This window comes from Equus asinus, unplaced genomic scaffold (genome assembly GCF_041296235.1).
Source record: "Equus asinus isolate D_3611 breed Donkey unplaced genomic scaffold, EquAss-T2T_v2 contig_197, whole genome shotgun sequence".
Taxonomy (NCBI): Eukaryota; Metazoa; Chordata; class Mammalia; order Perissodactyla; family Equidae; genus Equus; species Equus asinus.
Genome location: NW_027224846.1, coordinates 725,507 through 747,429, shown reverse-complemented (window position 1 = coordinate 747,429; position 21,923 = coordinate 725,507). Strand labels below are relative to the sequence as shown.

Below are 21,923 nucleotides of genomic sequence, written 5' to 3'. Positions count from 1 at the left end.
GGCAAAGAGGCCTGGCTTTAGTGCTCTGCCTGGATGCACACTTATAAAGCAGGCCAGTCTGTTTTCTGGTTTTATAAGTTAATTGACGACCAGTTAAATGTCCAAAATAGCAATAGGAATCACAGCAGATGATGACCATCTGACTTCCCCTCCTGTGAGTGATGTTTGAACTCTCTTGTCTGGACTGTGGTCTCTAAAGACCAGTTGAGCAAGAAAACGGGACTAGTCCAGGGCTTCAGAACACAGAGAAAAGAACTGATATCAGAGTCCCAGAGGATGGTGGACTTGTTTCCAGTGGCAGAGTGCAGAGCGAAGGAACAGCAATAGAATCGTCAGGTCCACCAAGCACACAAGGAGAAGGAAGAGGAACTAAAGTAGATAATCAGCAACATAGAGAAAGCCAAACAAAGCTGGTGTGTCCTGGAGGCAGAATTTGGAGAGCATCCCAGAGGACCATAGGATGCAGATGTTTATGGGATGCTTGCGGCTGAGGAGGTAGACTGGAAAGGAGATACCAAGGGCAATAAGCCTGTCTGGACATCTCCCATTACTTCCTTCCACACTGGCCAGTTGGTCAACAAATATTCATTGAGCCCTGGCTATGGGCCAGCAATGGGTCGAGTTGGACTGAGCTGCTCCAGTTTCATCGATGATTAGTTTTAACGTGAGCAAGCATGTTCTGAAGGTTCATTCAGACATTTTGCAAATATTTGTTGAGTACTTTTGTATTCCGAGGACTCTGTGTAACACTAGGGATACCACAGCAGAGGAAGCATCCTGGACAGCTGCTTCCCTCTGGGAGATTACAGGCTAGCGGTGGAGGCAGATCATAAACAGGCAAGAGAACGACACCGATAAAGATACTTCACTGCTGTGGAGACAAGCGATAGGTACTAACAAGAAAACTTTTCTTAAAGAAAACTTTTCCTTTAGGTGTGTGGAGACATTTCCCAGAAGAAGTGACATCTGAGTTGCTATTTGAAGAGCGAAGAGGAGTTAGGTTAGCCAAGCCGTTCTGAGCCCCTGGAAGAGGGCACAGAGTGTGCAAAGGCCTGGAGGCAGGAAGGCTCCTGACGTTTTCAAGAAATGGAAAGGAGGCTGGTACGGCTGGAACCTAGTGAACAAGAAGAAGGAACCAGCTCTTGCCAAGCCTAGTGTGTGATGCAAGGGACTTCGGCTTTGATCCGAGAGGAAGGAGATGTCATTTAAAGCTTTAAGGAATCAGGACAGCCTGATGAGTGAGGCTGGACACGTTCTTCAGATTGTCAGTCTGCAATGATGCCCCAGTCACCCCTGATTAATGGAGTTTTGCCTGAACTCTAATTCCCACCAGATCGGGAGTTCTCAAGATGTCCAGGTGATGGAAGCTGTCATTTCCCAGCAGCGGCCCTAGCTGGCAACTAAATTCAGATTTCTTAGATATGATCCCAAATGTTTGTAGGGCCCGTGTACCTTCTGATCTTCCTGCCCAAGAGATACAGCTCAGGTGACACTGCTGGGCTCACCTGAGCTCTTGGTTTGACTGCGGCATAGTCAGCTACTGTGTGCAGATGGCATCGGAGGCTCCAGAGCAAATGCACGGTGGTGTGCTCTCTGTATTTGTACGTTACAGTGGTTGAAGTGACCCGGGATCTCCTTAGTGTGCTCTCTTTAGTGGTCGTATAGGATCCATCTTCTCACTACGATCTCACTATATACTGTCATGCGTCGCTTAATGACAGGCACACATTCTGAGAAATGTGCCTTTAGGTTATTTCGTCGTTATGTGAACATCAGAGAGTGCACTTACACAAACCTAGATGGTATAGCCTACTACACACCTAGGCTATATGGTACTAATCTTAGGGGAACACCGCAGTATATGCAGTCCATCGCTTTTCTGTGTTTTGGGGGAAGGCTCTCATATTGACCTCAAGTGTGTGTTTTGGAGGCTAGAGGACAACACACACAGAGACGTGGGACGTACACGTCCATAAACAGCATATCTCTAGAGACCAGTTCCCAGCATAGGGACTGTAGCTAATCATCTCTGATAACGAGTAGGCTTCTTGAGATCCCAAACACGTAAATGGATTTTCTTTGACCCTGGGGTTCTTGTCATGGGCTTGAGGATGTCTAGGAAGTCCATGAAATGATATGCCAATTTCTGAGTGTAGATGATTGTTTCTGGGGAGAGGGTTGTCAGAGCTCCATCTAAATCAGCGGGAAACAAGGTTTCTATTCCTAAAGACGGCTCTAAGATTCAAAGACTCCAAAGAAGTCCACTGCCGTGTGACCTGCTGACCACCTCTTTAGAAGTTATCTGAACGTATTGCCACATATGCACCATTTAAACTCCTCTCACCATTTCTCAACTTTCTCTTCCAATTCCTTCCTCATCTGAGTCCACTGCACTATTTTCTCCATAGAGTTGGATGACTAGAAATTCAGTATTCTGCCTTTAAGATCACCTGCCAATCTTATGACTGACACAGGATGAGGTTCAAATATCAGACATACTAAAAGGGATGTGGCCCAAAAGAGAGGAAAAATGCCTGTAGATTTGCATAGGGAACCACTCAGATGAGACATTTGCATTTCAGCACGACTTACACATTCCTCATCACTTTTCTGGAATGCCCAATGGGGGGCAATCACATGCCCTTTATACAATATTGCTACAAACAAATATGTGCTACACATTTGTTTGGAGAGTCTAACCAATTAAAGAAGGAATGAAAAAGAAGGCACTGAAATAAATAATAGGAAAAGAAGAAATAAAAACGTAGCACAGATAATATACATAGAAATTCAAAGAAGTAACAAAATTATCAATATGAGTTAAATACGTTGTAAAGTAAATAAATATATACAAACGTTAATGTCACCCATGTTCACCAGCTAACCTAATTAGGCACTATTCTCAACAATAACAACAAAACTTACGAACCACATAAAAGCTCTGTGTCTATAAAGAGATGCGTCATGTTGTCAAGATGTCCATTCTCCCCAAGGCTTAGTTCACAGATTTACTAAACCATAAATGCCTGAGTTTTAGTTATTTTTGTATCCTCAGGACCTAGCCCCTAGCACAAACCCAATAAATATTTGGATGAATGAGCTCCAAACCAACCAAAATTATGAATGAATTTTTCTAAGAACTAGAAAAGAAGTGATACCTAAATTCATTTTGATGTGAAAATAGGAGAGAATAACTGAAAAAGAAAAGCTGAAGGACAGCAGCTCTCCCAGATTTAAACCACTTTACAGATCCGCAGATACTCACACAGGGTGGTCTTGAAACTCACACACACACACACACACAATGTCATGTCATTGGAAGAGGAAGCCAGCAAAAGGGTAGATATAGGAACTATAAGTTTAAAAACAGAAGCATTTTAAAACAATGGAAGAATGAAGAACCACTGTTACCTTTTCAGTAAATAACATCCAGCCATAACCCGAATCTCCTCGACTCGTCTCTTTCTTTCTTCTTTGTCCCCAACACTATGTATGGTGTTAAATACTTTTTCCAATGAGTCTCCAATGCCATTGTCTTCGCTCTGGCTGTCGTCCTCTCTCTTACCCTGTTGCACTAGCTTCCTCACTGGTCTCCTTTCACCTTCTCCTCTTTCCCTTCCTCCACAATCCTCACTCCACCTTCCCCCAGACTTGTCTTCCTAAAGCACCAGTTTTCTCAGGTTTCTGCCTAGAAGGGCTCCCCAAATTCTACTGCAGTGGTCCTCCAGCTGTGATCCCCCCAAACTGGCACAGAAGCTTTCTAATGATTGTCTTGCCCATATGAGAACAAAGCCAATCAATGCTGCCTGTCTCCAACAGTTGGTCTTCACAGTCAGTGGTGGTCATATATTTGTGTCCTGCCATCTTGTGGTGGTTTGGGGAGTATTATGCATCCTAGCAGTCCAAAAATGCAAAAGCAGTCAGAGTTTTGAAAAGATTGTAAGAGGAGATGAACAAGTATAATGAAAATTATAGAACTTACAAGTAACGGTGTGGGAAATGATGCTTCAAGAGATTTTCAACGTCCTATAACAAAACTGTCTATTTTGGGGAAAGATGGCCATGAGTTTACGCTAAGCAAAACAAGTTGAGTGTGCTGCTTTTAAAGTTTTTTAAAGCCTTGAAGAACCAACCTACTCCTTCTATTGGATGGAAATGTATCCAAGGGCTTCTGAGTTAAACACCACAGTCACTCTGGACTTGAGAACATGTGGATCTATACACAGCCATTCACTACCTAACTTAAAAATAAAAGCTGGGTAGAGTTTTTCTGCTGCTAAGAATCAGATATTGCCTTTTTCCAATCCATAGACAAAAAATGTTAAGTTAAAGGATAAAACTGCCAGTGTGTTAGGTCTCCCCTAAGAATTTTTCTTCCCTCTTGGAATTCTCTATCACCCCACATCTCTACCTGCCTGTTAGCAAGATTGCCCAAGTGTCACATGTCAGAGAAGCCTTCCCTGAGCCCCAAGCACATCTCAGAGACCCCATGCCTGTGCCCGGCTCCCTCTATGCTAGCCCTCACCAGATCTAGCAGAGCAGAACACTTTGATGAATTTCCTCAAGGAACAGCTGGGCAGGGGTTCAAGCAGCCACTCCAGCCCGTGCATCTGCGAGTATCCAATGACCACGTGAAATCCAAGCTGGCTGATTTACAAATGTTCACACTGACAGTAGACAGCTACCTGGTAGGTGCTTAGAAGAATTTCTGTGCAGTTCTGAACATTTATTTGCCTGACAGGTGACCCAGGAGGTGTGGTGACATTCAGTGCACTAGTGGGCACTGGGGCACACAATGCACTAGGGCAAGTGTCGGCAACTCTTTCTGTAAAGGGCCAGACAGTACATAGCATAGGCTCTGGGGGCCATACGGTCCCCGTGACAACTACTCAATTGTGCGGCTTAGTGCTGGACGGGGCACCAATAAACCTTTTTCATAGAACAGGCAACAGGCCAAAGGTGGCCGACATATACACTAGAGAATACAGGGAAAGGAGGCCCATTTCAGGATGAAGTTCAGGAGTTCAATGATAGCAGGACATTTAAGGGAGACATCCAAGGCAGAGATCGATGCAAGGATGAAGAAGTGCCAGGACTGGAGGCAGAAAACTGGGAGCCATCAGCCACGAGGTGGTGTTATGGGGCTGACATCACCTAGGGGTGTGGTCTGAAAAGAGAGGAGACCAAGGACACTTCCCTGTCCCAATACAAGGGTGGATACGCAATATCACTTCCCATCATGAGGGCCCTGGAAAGGCAGGGGTGTTATAGTCTAAACTCCCTCAACTCAAACTTTGTACAAAGAGGCTCCTTTTTAACTTGGGGCTTTCATTCCCTTTTCCAAGATAAGTAACTTGAAAGTTTCAGATTCACAAGTGAAAAAGAAAACTTCCTGCTGGCTAGAAAATAAGGCAATTCTAAAGCAAAGTGTCTATCGACTTTTTCATGTTTTCTTTTTACTGTGACATCTTTTACACTCAAAAACTTCTAACCTATATGCAAAGTACGATGAATCACGATAAAACACACGTCCCGTCCCCATCTCAAGAAGCAGCTCATTACCTAAACACGACCGTGCAGCCTTTCACCTCAGGAGAATTAGTCTCCAGAGCAGAGGTCAAAGCAGGCAGCCCAAGGCCAGAGAAAGCTTGCAGATATGTTTTCTTTGGCCTCCACAGGGGATTTTTCTTTTTAGTTGACAACATTTAAATGTCAAGAAACTTTACGTGGAAATCAGCATTCTGGGGGATCACTGAACATGGGAAGATGTGGCTACACTGTGTGAACATTCCCCACGGCAACAAGTGGCTAGAGCTGGGAGCAGCCAGCTCCTGCAGATGGACACGGACCCACTAGCTCATCACAGTCCTCACACTCACTACTGTCTTCTAACCAACCGCCCACTTCGCTTCTTAATTTTACCTGCCCTGGCACTTGAGTCTGTGACCCCTGCTTACAGAATGTAATTGTGGCTTCCAACTTCCTGGAGTATGGGAAACAGCACTAAAAGTCTAAAAAGTTCACAGGCTCTGTCTATTGGAACATTACTGAAAGCAAGACGGGTCCATATCCCTTATCCAGCATTTTGAAATCTAAAGGACAAGTTCTTTTTATACGTCACTAGGCAGCGAAACTGGACCTGAAGTGACATGAAGCTATTTATCATCTCTATGTATTCCATTCGGTGTGAGATACATTCATATATTTTGCTACAGAAATGCTAACACGTTTGGCTAAGGGCTGCTGCCCCAGACCCAGCTGGAGACATTATATAAAAACGACATGTACACATTATTACTTTTCCAAAATCTGAAAAATTCTGAATTCTGAAACTCATCTGACCCCAACGACTTTAGATAAGGGACCGTGGGCCCGTTGTACTTTTAATATCTATGTTGGAGAAAATACACACACGCAAACACACAGGCAGACACAAGTGCAATAACATTTTTTTTATTTTTTTTATTTTTTTTATGTTTTTCCTTTTTCTCCCCAAAGCCCCCCAGTACATAGTTGTATATTCTTCGTTGTGGGTCCTTCTAGTTGTGGCATGTGGGACGCTGCCTCAGCGTGGTTTGATGAGCAGTGCCATATCTGCGCCCAGGATTCGAACCAATGAAACACTGGGCCGCCTGCAGCAGAGTGCGTGAACTTAACCACTCAGCCACGGGGCCAGCCCCTGCAATAATATTTTTAAATGAATTTTCAGTGGATTAATTACTGTGGCATCTACCAATATGTGAGAAACATAAATAGAATGATGTATTCAAATCATCTGCAGTCTGACAGGAATGTGAGGTGCACATACTGATCCTAGGACCCGTGCCCGAATGTCCAGTCCCTGAAGGGTCTGCCATGCCCACAGTGGGAACGGCAGCCACAAAGGGAATTCCAGGTTAGAGACACATGCTGCCTTCACATATAAGAATGATGCTGTATGACCACATCCTTTTAGGATTCATTTATTTCTCAGTAAAAGTGGGTTTTCCCTTGCCTATACATACCCTGTTTGATATTCTAGGACTTCACAATATGTCAAGTACATAAAAGGCCCGGGAAGATCGGATCAGAAGGAGCTGCAAAGATCCCAGATTTCTTTCCACTCCAGAACACGCTGCTAATCCACATTAAGCGTCAGCTGAATGAAATCCAGCTGCAAGTGCTCAAACGGTCCAGGGGGAGGAGATGTGAGGCCTCTAGGGATAGAGTTTTGCTTAATGCACTATGGTGGGGAAAGGAATGCAAAAACCCAAAAGTGGGGTTTGCCAGGGAGCCAGAACCAAACAGCTGTTTGGGGTTTCCCATAGCCCTGACTGTTTGTTTATGTACAGCCACTATTTACACACTTTAATGCCTCTGATTCAGGACCAGACAGTTGCCGTGTTACAAGAACACATCAGGATAATGAAAGTCTGGCAATGAGGGGCTATTCTTTGCAGAGACAGAGTGGACTTCATCCACACATGCCAGTCTCTACAGATTCTGATGTTGCTGCCTTTGCATGAAAGTCAGCTAGGGCATTTTCCTGACGCTCAGATTCAGTCCTCGCAGGGTGGCCTCAATTTTGATGACAGAGACCCAGTTAAGTCTGATGAGTTTCCTTTCTATGAACCATTGTCAGAGTAACTCTAACTGAGAAAGGACTTAAAAAGGGTTCATTATACAGCAGTTGAGAAAGGAATTTGGTCATTTCTGTGACATACAACATTTTAAGATAATAATTAGAGTTATGACTGATAACATTATATCAGGACATATCAGATTTGTAGGAATTTCACATAATTTCTAGAATATTTATATACCTATGAAAATACAACATGAAGTCTAAATGTTATTTCTTATTTGAAAATGCCTCCCATAATTTAACTTGTTGAATAAGCCTAATTAGTATCATATCCCTCTTTTTATAAGGAGAGAGAACGAGTCCTTAAGATGTTGCAGGGATCCTCCGAAAAATCCCAAAGTTAACTAGAGGTCGAAAAAGACTTCATTTAGAATTTGATTTTCAGAAGTTCATCAAAAAATCTCAAATCAGTTTTAAAACCCTTGGTCAAATAGGATCATAGGTCACCGTGAGCTAATACTCAGTTATGCCTTCGACCATGTGACAAAGACTTTCAGACAAATAGAGAAAGTTAAATGGCCGTAAGAAAACCTTTAGCACTCGCAATCTAAGACCTGATAAAAGCAACATGGGAAATGATTTTGAAAACATAAAATCCCTTTTTTGCCTTTTAGGCAGACTATCAAATGTAAAGAGAAGCCTTTCATAATCTCTTCATCAAGAGCAGACTAGAAGCCCAAGAAAACCTCATCCTTATAACAGTGAGGAAGCCAAGTTTCTAATTTTGCACCAGCTTACTTTTGGTCTTAGAAACGCTGGCTTAATTAAATTCCTTCAATCTTTGCCAGCTTGACTAGGTGGAAAATCTCTTTTCTCGGGGTTCCTTTTCCACAAACCTTCAGTGACTTTCTTACTCATATTCAGAGTTTGTTCTTTCCTCTTTCCCATAACCACTTTGACTTTGGGACCAATTTACTTTCTTAAAGCATCTCCATTCCTTATACCTTCTTTTACTGAAAACATACATTTCCTTATAGCATACATTTTTCAGTGTGGCACAAGACATGTTTACTAATAGACCCAAACATCTTTTAGGTTTTTTGTTTTTAATCAGAAACTGAAAGTAGATAAACCTATGTTTAGTAATTAATGTTTTACTATTTTATCTCATCTGGAAATGGTCAAGATACTCAATAAATTTCTAGCATTTAGCTTAATTTAGTAAAACTCTGAGGTTTCAAGTTACCAAGAGGTTTTGAAGTTATTTTTAAGGACTTATACCATAACACATGACTATTATTAAAAAGTTCAGCTAAAAACTTTTATCTTACTTACATCATTTACTTTACTTGTTCCTAATAATTTTGTTTACATTACCTACAAAAACTTCATGAGACATTAGACAAAGGCAGCCGTCACTTCTCTGCTGACAAATTTTGTAGGAGAGATAATGTAAACTTGCTTGATTTTTAGTAAAGCTAGGTAGAACAAGTTTTCCATTTTATGCTGGGAACTCTCAGGACATGCCTATTTTAATTAACCCAACAAACTTAGACAAGCTTTTATTTACCAAAGATTATTTTATATCACATTAACTTGACAAACATTTAGATTAGTTTCTATTGTCGACAAAAAATAATCCATAACCAATCTATAAATGAAAATTTGGGTGAGTTATTCTGAGCTTAAATCTGAGGATTATAACCCGGGGCCTTTCTTCCTGAAGGAAGAAAGGGCACCAAAGAAGTGGGGTGCACAGACTGGTTATATACCCCCAGAGAAGATGTTTCACATAGGATTGAAATGTCCATTTTACAATAGTCGCGAGACTGCTCTGTTGGCACAGCGATTGATGGAAACAGCAGGTAGGTCTTCTGTCTCAGTGAACACAGCAGGGTGGCAGTCTGTTGTCTCCAGCTGAGTGGTCACAGGTGAGCTGGGTGGTCAAAGGTGAGTGCAGCAATCAGTTCCTAGACTGAGGAAAGATGCGTATCCCTAAGGAAATGCTAATGTGGGGGCAAAGTTCCACCTTTTTCTCAAGGGCCTTTGTTCTGGCCACAGGAAATGTCTAAGCAGATATACAATGCATGCTCAACAGCCACAGTCAGGCCCTTTTGGAAAAAACAAAGTCAGGCCGAATTAGGTTTATACCAAATGGCTTCCTCATATACTCCAATATACCCTATTGCTTGACATTTTTATTTGTCATTTCCCCCTTTTGATCTCTAATCTTTCAATAGAAAGCATTTATGATCAAAATATTATCCCTCGGCATCAGGGTGGTTGCCGCCTGCCCTGGGTCCATCATGTCCCTCGGTGCTAGGCTTTGAGCTCATTTATTTGCCTAGCCGACCACGTTGGGGGGAAATAGTGGACAAGCATAGAGTTATATATATATTAACAGAGGAAGTATTTCATGTCATGTAATTTCCAATTAATTTTAGATTGTTGCACAAACATTGTATATGTGCTTTTCTATGACAGTTCACATTTACATTGTATATGATTATAGAACAAGTACAGTAATGATAATAACTCAACATATTTGAAAGGATTAGTCTGAAATGAATTCTTAGTCATAGTCCCTATCAGAAAAGGAAATTTGTCCAGGGTTATAAGACAGATTGACCATCTCAAGCCGTTGAGCAATCATTACTTGAGTTTGTATGCTACTCTTACAACACTGAGTAAAGAAAACAACAATTAGTTTGAATATTATGACCAGTACAAGGATTCCAATAAATAATAGAAATAGGAATTCCAATCCAGATCGAAAAAGGGAACTGATACTGAAAAGGGAGCCAACGAAACAAATCAAACTAGGTGCAGGATCGCATAAGGCATCCACCTGCTTCTTCATGTGCTTTAGCAGAGATGACACATTGGAAGATTCATGACGTATAAAAGCACAGCATTCAGTCTGAATGATTGTCTATGTACCACCTTGGGATGCAGTAAGAATATCTAAAGGCATTCTGTTTGGAAGGACAGCCCTTCTCATTAAAGACATTTCAGTATTTGAATAAGGTTATTCCTGCTTGACTATCATTAAGGGCTTCTTGAGTAAATTTAGTCAGAGCTTCCAAATGTAATAATGACATCTTTTAACTGCAAAGAAGAAGCAAATATAGCCATACCAGTGTAACACTGAACAAGCCCATCTGGCCTTAAGAAAGGGAGATTGCCATCAGGTTATAACTCAACCTGACTCCTTCCCTGCTTTTAAAGGAAGCTCAGGGTGCAGTGTCTTAGCCATCCAGGCAGTAGCCAAGGCCAAAGATTTGTTCCACATAACCATTGAGTTCCATTAGGAGTCACTTGATAAATTCCTGGCCTTCAAGATCAGTCTGTTCCAAATTAATCACTTTAAGTATGATAGCATTCCAAACAAATTATAAAATAGGTATACAGTTTAAGCATAACAAATGTTTAAATGAGGAGATATAAGGTTGGGAACACAGGCCTGGTCCGGAGTCTTGGGACAGCTGTCTACAACAGATGTCGTCTTCTTCTCCTCCTCGTACGGTCCTTTCCAATAGGGCTGCAAAGAGTCTTATTTGATGTCTCTTTCAATAAATAAATTCTTCCAGTTACAGTCCATGATCCTTAAGTTCTGGGACTTCTCTGTGAAAGAATCAGCTACAAATCTTTCATTTCTTTTAAGCACCACAATGAGACCATGAAAACAATGTAATACATCCCTTAAGCAAAGCTGGTTCATATATTTCTTCATCCAATTGCATAGGCTGTTTTATTATTATTTCAAAATGAGACAGCCGATGTTTACAAAAAGTATAGATCTAAGATTAAAGAGCACTAGCACAAGACCTTTTGGCCGTGAGAGAGTAAATGTTTCTGAAAGCTTGCCGATTAAGTTTTGGTTGTGCCGTTAGTTCCTTTTACCAATCCTGAGGATTGAGGATGGTAAGCACAGTGGAAATGCTGCAATATTGGCCAAACATTACAAACAGATTTGAGTTCCCCAGTCACTATGTAACTCAGTAGGAATTCCCCAAACAGGAATTATTCTCTCTAATAGTAATTTACCTACTGTTAAAGCCGTTGCTCTTCTGCAAGGAAAGACCTCAATGCAATGTGAAAACATGCAAATCATTACCAAGATGTATTTATATCCTTGAGATGGTGGCATTTGGACAAAGTCCAATTGCCATATCTCAAAGGGTCTCTTAGGAAGGGGAAAGTGGCCTTGTGACCCATGGAATGGGTTTCTTATTGGGCCCGAACCACATCTGCGAGGGGGTGTCAATAATTCCCCCTTTTGACTGCCATATCTGTTTCTCTTGTTCCGTGGCAATTTCTTGAGCCTGTAGAAGGAAATCTTTTACTGGGTTAGCAGAGTTAACAGAAAGTAGCAGGCATTCTTGAGGCTAGACAGTGTAACATCCTCACTTATCATTGAAGTAAGACTCATTTGTAAACCAAATTAAACAATAGAATGCAGTCGTGGTCTTCTCTCCCTTGTGATGTTGGAAGCAAGGTAACAAGGTTAATGGTTGGAGCAAATTATAAATTAGTTCCTGCGTCCAGGGGGCAGACAGTCAAGAAGACTTCTAGCTGTCAGAGTCAAAGCATCTTTTTGTAGCTTGAAAGGTCTCTGATGACATCATCGGGCATTCAGGTATCTTTGTGAGTGGCTTCCAGCTGACACAGCAACAGACAGGAATCTCTCTCAAGTTTCTATCAAGTTGTTCAACTTCAGTTTGCAAGGTTTCAGGAAAAAGAGCATGTTCAATTCTCAATGATTCCAGAAGAAAATGAGGGAAAAATTGAAAACATTAGTTTGGAGGTTTGTAACCAGATATTTCAGTAGAAGAATTCAGGATCCAGTCCAGCTCACAGGTAGAAAAAGCCTCAAAGACAATTAACAGAACTAGGATCTAATATCCACAAATGTGCATTATAGTTTTTTCACTGAAACATAATTCTTCTCTCTAAAATCACCCTCATTTTTACCAAAGATAGTCAAATGAAGACTAATTGGTTTGCAATATAAGTTTAGTTTCAAGAAACTTGGCCCAATTATTTACATAAGTGCAGCAAGAATAGCAATTGATCAGATAGGCTCTTAAATTTGCTTTGCTGGAATTTTTATGAGGAATCTCAGATTGAACTGTAAAGACCTCTTGAGGCCGGGAAAGCCAAGCCAAGGATTTGTGCCATCAGGCCTTGCCTGCAATACCTTAGATTTGGGTGAATTCCTCTCTTCTTGAGGTCCCCCAAAATATCCCGAGGTTCCTTGCACCTGCCAGATAAGCAAGCTTCCTTACTTACCAGGTAAGATTGCTGGAATCTCTCTGTAAAGCAAGGTACCAGGCCCATTTTTCCAAGTGGCTTTATTTCCAGAAAGTCAACCTTATTCCTCAAACGCAGTATTGCCATATCCAAGTCTGTATGTTTTTCTCAAATATGACATTCCAGTCAAAGCTTGGCAAGATAACCAATGTCCTGTTATAAGGAGAACAGATTCTTATTGAACTTATGCAAATAACTATATTGCCATGAAATAACCATACTCACAAAGAGTTTCCAAACTCTTGAGGGATCAGGTAGGGAGAAAAAGATAAATGTCTCAGTTTTGCTAACAAAGGTATAACTTCACTCAATTTCACTAAATTGCTATAAGTCATAGCTAGCATAAGAGAAAACAGAAAAAGATTTTCTTGAATCTGAGAAAACAAAGCAAAACATCAAAAAATCAACAATATTTCAAATAAGAGTCACAAAAATTATCACCCTCAGTTCATTCAGTCCTGTATAATCTGTTCTTGATCTTAATCTTCTATTAGCAGTTTTACCAGGTCATCAGTTTCTCCTTTAGATTTCTGTAATTTCTTACCCAGTTCAGTTTTACAATCTGAAAGTTTATCAGAAAACTGTAACCCAGAGTAAGTGTCAGAGTCTTTTCCATGAATGTCTCTGAAGATAAGACATATTTGCAAAAGCAAAAAGCATCAGAGTAAAACAGCAACTATCTGTAAGTGGACAAAAGACTCAAAAGGGCAATTGACAAAGAAACTTGGCTACTTCTGTGACGTGCAACACTTCAAGATAATAACTGGAGTTATGACCGATAACCAGGACAGATCAGAATTTCAAGAATGCTATATAATTTTAAGACATCTATATCAATAGCATTTACCCACATAATACCACTTAAGAAAGATTATCATCGCTTATCTGATAATGCTTCCAATGTAAATTAACATACTAAATAAGCCTAATTAGTTTAGTATTTTCCACCTTATAGGAAGAGAGAGCAAATTTCTTTGAGAAGTCTCAGGGGCCCTCTGAAAATCCTCAGAGAAATTCTCTTCCTTCATTCAGGTCAAAGGAAAACCTTTATTTAGGACTTGAATAATTTTTTTTTGAGAGAGAGAAGCTTGTCAAAAATATCAAAAGGTTTTTAAAACACTTATTTAAACAATGCTCACTGTGAAAAAATGCTTAGGTATCAACAGCAAAAAAAAAAATAATAATAAAAAAAAAGCCATAATAGAGAGACCTCTGTCTTTTGCACCTAGGAAACATAAACACAGACACAACAAAACATAGATCTTTTGTAAACTTACTCAGAAGGAAAAACCTTTTATAATCTCGTTATCAAGAGCAGACTGAGAGTTTAAGAAAATTATCCTGTTAAGAGAGAGCCAAATTCTAATTTTTGTACCAGTTTACCTTTTTTCATATTAAAACCCATTTACTTAATTAGATTCATTTCAATCTTAACCAACTTGACCAGGTACAAAACTCTTTCAGAATTTCTTTAACAAACCTTCTATAACTTTCTTTTTGCCTTCAGAATTTGTCCCATGCTTTCTTTCTTCCCTTCTAGTACATTAGGACAAATTTATCTTTCTTAACCAACCAAACAAAAATATTTCCATTCTTTATACCTTCTTTACTGAAAACTTACTTTCCTTGAATGCAGAGCTGTTTTCCTTATTAATTTCCAATAGCTTTAATTATATATGTTAACTAGAACTTTTAACCATTAACAGACCCTAGTAAACACTAAAAAGGTAAGCAATTATGAATTGTCTTTTATATCAGCATTCTAAACACTTCATAATTTCTAGGAACACATCACTTTACAGTAAAAGGCCCAAAGACTTTTAGCATCTCTGCAATAAAAACCAAAGGCAGATAAACTTAGATGTTTAGCAACGTTTGTTCTATCCAATCCAAAAATTACCCAGATACTCAGATTTTTATCACTTAACTTAGCAGAACTCAAGATTGCTACCAAAAAGAATTTGGAAGCTGTTTTTTCTTCCCCTCCCCTTTTTTTTTTCTTCAGTCTTAGGAATTAATGATTGGCTAGGTAGTAGTTCCTGGAGAGGGGAGATGATAATCCTTTTCGAGATAAAGGAACTGGGTGGAATCTGAACTGCCTCTAGAGCAGTATTTCCAGTCTTGCAAGGATTTTCTAAGCACAGTTGCTCTTGATTTCCCAGAAACTGGGTTGTAACTCAAATTACATTCTAGGTTGATCTACCTGTCCAACTGCATCACAAAGGCACAGAGAAACCCAAGTTTTCGATTTTACAGAAGGTCCAGGTTCTGGTCAGGTCCAGCCTGAACTTAACCTCGACTTGGTGACAACAGAAGAGATGATGAGCAAAACAGACAAAGAAAAGAAGAGATCAGACGTCGCCCTCACGGCCTCTTCCACAGGCTTGTCAAGATAAGAGTCACACAACAGTTCCTATGCTGGGCACACAACCCCAGCAGGACAGTTCACAGAATAAATCACAGGTCTCCTACCCTTATAACTGACTCATGTTGATGAAAATAATCCATAACCAATCTATAAATGAAAATTTGGGTGAGTTTATTCTGAGCTTAAATCTTAGGATTATAACCCGGCAGAGTCTTTCCACAAAGGAAGAGAGCACTCCAAAGAAGTGGGGGTACACAGGGCATTTATATACCCTCAAAGAGGGTGTTTCACATATGATTGAAATGTCCCTCCCACAATAGTCACAAGATTGCCCTGTCGGCACAGCACTTGATGGACACAGTAGGTAGTGGGTCTGCTATCTTGGTGGGCATAGCAGGAGGCAAGTCTATCATCTCAAGCTGGGTGGTCACAGGTGAGCACAGCAATCAGTTTCTAGCCTAAGGAAAGATACTTAATCCTTAAGGAGACGCCAACATGGGGACAGGGAGGGAAGTTGCACCTTTATCTCAAGGGCCTTTGCTTTTGCCATAGGGAATCTCTAAAGCAGATATACAATGCATGCTCAACGGCCTAGGTCAGGCCCTTTTGGAAAGACAAGGTCAGGCCGAATTAGGTTTACACCAAATGGCTTCCTCTTATATTCCAATATGTCCTATTACTTGCCATTTTTATTTGTCACTAGCCTCACCAACATTTTCTCCTGCTAATATAAATTTAGAAGAGCAAAAAACTCACCATTCTTGCTTCCATTGGAGTCTGTAGGCAGAGATCCGGGAGACTGATGTGGTAAGAACTCTTACCTCTTGCCGGTTCTTGTCAGGCGTCCGGGATCTCTCAGCCACAGCAGTCCAGGAGCAAGCAGTGTCCAGCCAGTGAAATTTTATACTGCCGACTACGCCAAAACTGTAGGGGAGGAAGACATTTCCTCTTCCCAAATGTGGGTTCGTCTGGCCAGAGAATGAATTAAATTCACATGAGACAGAAAAGCAAGAGAAAATTAAACAAAGCTTTATGAGGAACCATGGCCCAGGGCCTTTCTTCCCGAAGGAAGAAAGGGCACCGAAGAAGTGGGGTGCACATAGTGGTTATATACCCCCAAACAGGGTGTTTCACATATGATTGAAATGTCCCTCCCACAATAGTCACAGATTGCCCTGTCGGCACTTGATGGACACAGCAGGTAGTGGGTCTGCTATCTCGGTGGGCGTAGCCGGAGGCAAGTCTAGTGTCTGGAGCTGGGTGGTCACAGGTGAATGCAGCAATCAGTTCCTAGCCTAAGGAAAGATGCTTAATCCTTAAAGAAATGTCAACATTGCGAGGGGGAGGGAAGTCAGTTACAGGAGGTTACCAGACTAGCACAATAAAATGCAGATTTAAGTCCTTGCCTTTGGTATTGATTAAGAGTTTCTAGAGAGAAGGGCATCTCCTTTCTTCTTCCTGGTACAGAGAGGGAGGCACATTTTACAGATGGAGATTTACCTTACAAATGTAAACGTGTCCTAACAAAGGGCAAGTTCCATTCCTCAGAGCCTTCTTCCCTGTCCCAGTTTATCAAAAGCAATCAGCTTCAAATAATCCTGATGCCAAAGAGACATATCTTGGGGTGGCCAATTTCAGGTCCCTACACAACCAAACTTTCAATAAAACTATTGTGGAATTTTGAAGCCTTTGCTTTTAACTGCATGCACTTTTAAATGATAGTATCAAATCAGGATGTTCCTTCTACTGCCAGTTGTAATTGCAAATCATCCTTAGTAATCTTGGTTCACTGGGATTAAAATTTACAAGAGAAGGGACCATATGTTTTCAACAGAAAACCAGCTGGAGATCCTGAGGGAGGAACTTCTCAAGGAACTTCAGGGAATAAAAGTCCCATGTTAAAGAAAAGGGGGCAAACAAACAGTAAGAATGACAATAGGGAAACCCATCAATTATGTCAGAGTGCTCACCAAGCAGAGGGGAGAAAACTCTGCAAGTGAAGTCCTTCCTGGGGCAATGACCTTGAGCCAAAAAAGCCACACTGGCACTGAGACAATTGTCTCATAGGCAGTCAACCATCCCCAAAAAGACACTGAACTCAACCAAGTGGAAGGAGGTCAGAACCTGGGAGGGCTCCCAATTGCAGGAGCCACAGGTCCCTGGAAACCGTCAGCACAAGGGGCTCGTGTAGGTACCATATCCGGTTCCTGAGGATGCCGGTCCACAAAGGGGAGATTGCTTCAGGTCCTACTCCTGGCACGTGTATGTTAACATCAAAGCAAAGAGCCAAACTGAGAGGCAGAAAGGCGTTCATTTTGGGTTCAAAGAATTACAATTAGGGGTACACAGATTTGAGCAGCAACTGGAAATAGCATCCCACTGGGACTAAGAAACCAGGGCTTTTAAAGGCAAAAGAGGGAGATTTGCATTACAAAGAACGTTAATTGGAGTCGGTGACAGAAACTTAATTTTGACTAAACATAATTAATTGCTAAGGCTGACTACAAAGAGGCAAAAGTCTGTCACTGTGACAAGTTGCAGGTTTATTGCAGGATTCTCAGAATATTGGAGTCTTGACTGAGTTCAAAAGATCATATTCTGCCCAATGAGGACGTGCATAAGACCCATTTCCATAATGGGTTTCTGGCTCCATTTTAAAGCCCTTAGACATAAGTGACCTGTTTGGTTTCCTATTTCACACCGGAAATGTTCAGTGTCTTCACTAGGGTTGTGCTTAGCCGCAGGTATAGATATTTGTCAAAGCGTACTGAGATGCAATCTTAAGGCGGATGTGCATCACTATGTACAATTTAATGCAAATTGAAAAAAAAACCGTGGCATGAAGATAAGCAGCTGAAGGACAATGTGGACGGTATGGAACACATAGTAAAAAGCTCAGAGGCAATGGGTACTTTCTATTAGCACACCTGCTCACACATGTACAGGTGGAGGTAGGTTGGAGATGACAGCCTTTAGAGCAGCTATCATGGCAGCTGACAGTGAAGTGGCAGGAGTGGCACCTGGCACTGGGAAAGTCACTGAAGCAGAGGGAGAAGAGCCCCAACCACGGTGGTTGGAAGAAGTCTTCTGGAAGAACAGAGGCACCTGGAGGGATGGGTGACTGTAGATGAGGCATTAGTAAGGTCCCAGGTAAGGCCTCAGAGTTTACAGCCACACCCTCCCTGTTGGAGGGCCCTCCCACAAGCTGGCATTGGCTGAGAATGCCTCATAGTGCTTTGACTCGTAGCCACATGCAGTCACCAGTGACCTGACACCTGGTGGGACTGTCCGACTGGGCTGGACACTCTTTGAGAAGTGCACCAGGTCAGTGCTGTGAACCACAGCGATGGCCTTCTGGTTTGGTGGCCTCGGTTCCAGCTTAGGCCAGTCCCTTGGGCAAGTGGGCAGCAGTGTGGCTTCCCTCACCAGACACATCACTAACTTCACCAAAGATGTGCTGAGAAAGGGGACGCAAAAGGTGGAAGAATTCCCTGACTCGGGGAGAAAGGAGATGGAAGCCATTCAGGCAACTGTACCACCCGAGAAGGAGAGACTGGAAACTCCAGCTTTGAGAGACACCAAAACTTTATAGGAAACCCTAGAGGAAGAAGACACAAGGCTTCCCTCCCTGGAAGAAGAAAACAGTCACCAGAAAGAAGAACTGGAGCGACTGAGAGAACAGGCTCCAGCCTCACCTGTGGTTGATCCTAAACTGCTAGATGCTGTTACACCACTACCATCTGAGGTCTCTGAGTCGAATGTGATAAAAGGTCATATGGAGTAGCAAACAAAACATGGTCAAAAGATAACCGAAGAGCAAAAGCAGAGGAAGACACAACGACTTCCGTCTTTCCTAGAGCAGAAACAGGAAAAGGATGATCTGACATACCAGCACAAGCAAATGCATAGGAAACACACACAAGTCTATTGAGCCAAACATGAGGAAATGGACAGCTTGCAAAACACCACAGAACAAATCAAAACACAATTGCCTGAAAAACCCCAGGACATTCAAACAGAACATTCTGAGATTTTTTTAAAAACAAAAGTTCGGGGTCTTGCATAACAACTGGAAGTGAAAAGCATAGTTTCTGTAAAGCTGAAAGTAAAAGATTAGAAACAGAAAGAAAAGAGCAAGAATGGGAGATGAAACTTCAAATTCAAAAGACAATTCCTTTAACTGAGGAAGAGGATTGGGAGAACCCTTTTTCCTTTGACTGGCGCCCGGCGCCTGCATCCTGCTCCCGATTCCAAATTTCGCGGGGTCAACAACTGGCACCGCTACTTCCTCCTCTCCCTGGGCTGGAGGCAGCACCGCCTCCCGCTTCCCTGAAGGCCCAAGGGAAACGCACGCACCGAGGGGATCCCACCGGCTGGAAGCCCCTTTACTGATTTCCTCTGTCTGCACTTGGACCTCAAGGGTCTGCGCGGCGCACCCTGCCCGCACGACCACCCCACGCCACTCCTTCCTCGCCGCCACCCGCCCCGCTGGAGCCCAAGGCTGAGAATCCGGCTCCAGCACCCACCACCCCGCCGCGCCCCGCCCCGCGTCCCCCCCTCCCCCAGCGCCACCGTCGCCGGTGCTGCGGCACGCGCCCCAGGGATGGGAGTCGTGGCCCCAGGCAGCCAGCACGGGCGCCAGGGTCGCCGGCAGGACAGGAGAAGGCTCAGGTCCCTGCTCCCGGGGGCGGGGCCCGGGCGGTGGAGACCCCGACGGGTGCACGGAGGGAGGCAGCCTACCCGGGCCCTCACCTGCCCATGCTCTGGTGGGCCCGCGGCCTCCCGCAGTGCAACGGCCACTACCTGGCGGCGGCGGCGGCTCCCCTGGCCTGCGGGGCTCGTGGCGCGCGCACTGGGCCGGCCTGGCGGCTGCTCCCGCCTGGCCAAGTCAAGGCGGCGGCGGCGGGGCCCGGCTCCCAGGCCCGCGGAGCTCGGGGCTGGCTGGCCGGGACTTTCTGGCCGCTGCGGTGGCGGGTCCCCAGGCCGGCGGGGCCAGCCGCTCTGCCCCCGCGTCCCGCGCCAGGGCAGGAGCGCACGGCAGGCCCAGGGCGCGGCGCGCAGCCGGGCCTCGGCCGCCAGCCTCGAGTCGGGCCCCGAGGACGACGTTCCGCCGGGCTCAGCGGGGCTGGGGGCCGCGCGCTCCACGAGGACCTCTGGGTCCTTTCCCCGCTCCACCGCCCGCTCGACGCATGGGGAAGACTCCCTTCCCTAGGAGAGTCCGCCCCGCGCTGACAGAAGCGGGCGCACAGCGTGCACGCGGTGTGCCACAGCCCGCCTGTGGCGCCCGAGAGCCCCCAGACTCCTCCCGGGGACCGCTTGTCCAGGCAGGGCCGCAGGAAGAGGGGGGCGAGGCGGCGGGGCAAGGACCGCGGCGACTGTGTGGGGGATGGCAATGGTCAGGGTGCTCAGGAGGGTCGTGCTTCCACGCAGGGGGCCGACGTGTGTCCAAACACACTCGTCGGAACTCTGCAGGTGGAGGCGGGTCCCCACGTACCTTGGCCCTCCGAGTGTTCTCCAAGCCGGCTCGGAAAATCCCCGGCTGCAGGACAGGAGGGAGCGTGGGAGGCGCTTGGCGGCAGTCAGAGCCCTGGGTCCTTTCTGCCCACACGCGCTGCCACGCGCACAGGTGGCGGTGGTGTGGGGATGGCGGCCTTCAGCGCGGCGGTCCTGGTGGGCGGCCCCAGGGGGCAGGAGGGCCGCCTGGCCCCCGGGGGGGGCACTGAAGCAGAGGGAGAAGGGGGCCCACCGCCGCGGTGGGAAGCCCTGGGGCTGAGCGGAGGCCCACGGGGCTGGCGGTGGGGGGGAGGGGGAGGAGCGGGGCACGCGGGTCAGGAGGTGGCCATGGGTGAGGGCCAGGCTGCCGGCCTCGCGGTTGCGGGCAGCCCCTCCCCTCCCCTCCCGGAGCCCGAGCCCAACGGTTGGAGCCCGCGCCCCGCCCGGGCCCCGCCCCCAGGCCGCCAGCCCGCCGTTGCCTAGCAGCGCCTGGCTGTGATTTGACTCTTAGCCTCGGGCAGCCACCGGGGCCCTGACACTTGGCGGGACTGTCCGACTGGGCTGGACGCTCTTCGCGGAGCGCACCAGGTCAGTGCTGTGACCCGCAGCGATGGCCTCCTGGTTTGGCGGCCTCGGCCTCGGCTCCGGCTTAGGCCATTCCCTGGGGCGAGTGGGCGGCAGCGTGGCTTCCCTCCCAGCACACCTCTCTGACTTCACCAGAGGTGTGCTGAGGAAGGGGACGCAAAAGCTGCCAGACTTCCCCGACTCGGGGAGAAAGGAGACGGAAGCCATTCAGGCGACCGGACAACCCGAGAAGGAGAGACAGGCAACTCCAGCTCGGAGAGACACCGCAACTCTGCGGGAAACCCTCGAGGAAAGAGGCACGGGGCTCGCCTCCCTGCAAGAAGGCAGTCACCTGAGGGAAGAACTGGAGGGCTCGAGCCGCTCCTGTGGTTGACCCGAACACCCTCGACGCCGGGACACAACTAGAATCCGAGGTGTCTCAACTGAAAGGGATCGAAGGTCACCTGGAGGAGGAAACCCAGCATCCTCCAAGGACCACTGAAGAGCAAAAGCAGAGGAAGGCACAACGCCTTCCATCTTGCCAAGAGCAGAAACGGCAAGTGGGCGATCTTAAGGAGGCGCCCGAGCCCATGCCTAGAAAACGCGCTCAGCTCTCTTCAG

At 44.9% G+C, this 21,923-nt stretch overlaps 2 protein-coding genes across 2 annotated transcripts in view; one reads left to right on the top strand and one right to left on the bottom strand.

The window, feature by feature from the left end:
* Positions 1-21,923, top strand: part of LOC123276114 (ATP-binding cassette sub-family D member 2-like) — a 212,720-nt gene that overhangs the window by 70,571 nt on the left and 120,226 nt on the right. The window lies entirely within an intron of this gene.
* Positions 6,495-21,839, bottom strand: LOC123276165 (uncharacterized). Its single transcript, XM_070503542.1, has 4 exons — positions 21,655-21,839; positions 20,740-21,231; positions 16,002-16,169; positions 6,495-13,030 (listed from the first exon to the last, which is right to left on the bottom strand). Exons 1-4 carry the CDS (start codon positions 21,837-21,839, stop codon positions 12,946-12,948), a joined length of 930 nt encoding a protein of 309 aa, XP_070359643.1. The 3' UTR covers positions 6,495-12,945.

What these genes read in the sequence shown, in the direction of transcription:
- LOC123276165 (XM_070503542.1), bottom strand. Translation starts at nt 21,839, where the DNA reads ATGGAAGGCGTTGTGCCTTCCTCTGCTTTTGCTCTTCAGTGGTCCTTG. An exon ending in AGAACACTCGGAGGGCCAAG is followed by an intron (nt 16,170 to 20,739) that starts GTACGTGGGGAC and finishes CCTCCCCTACAG; the next exon opens with TTTTGGCGTAGTCGGCAGTA. An exon ending in CTCCAATGGAAGCAAGAATG is followed by an intron (nt 13,031 to 16,001) that starts GTGAGTTTTTTG and finishes TCCTTATAACAG; the next exon opens with GACATTGGTTATCTTGCCAA.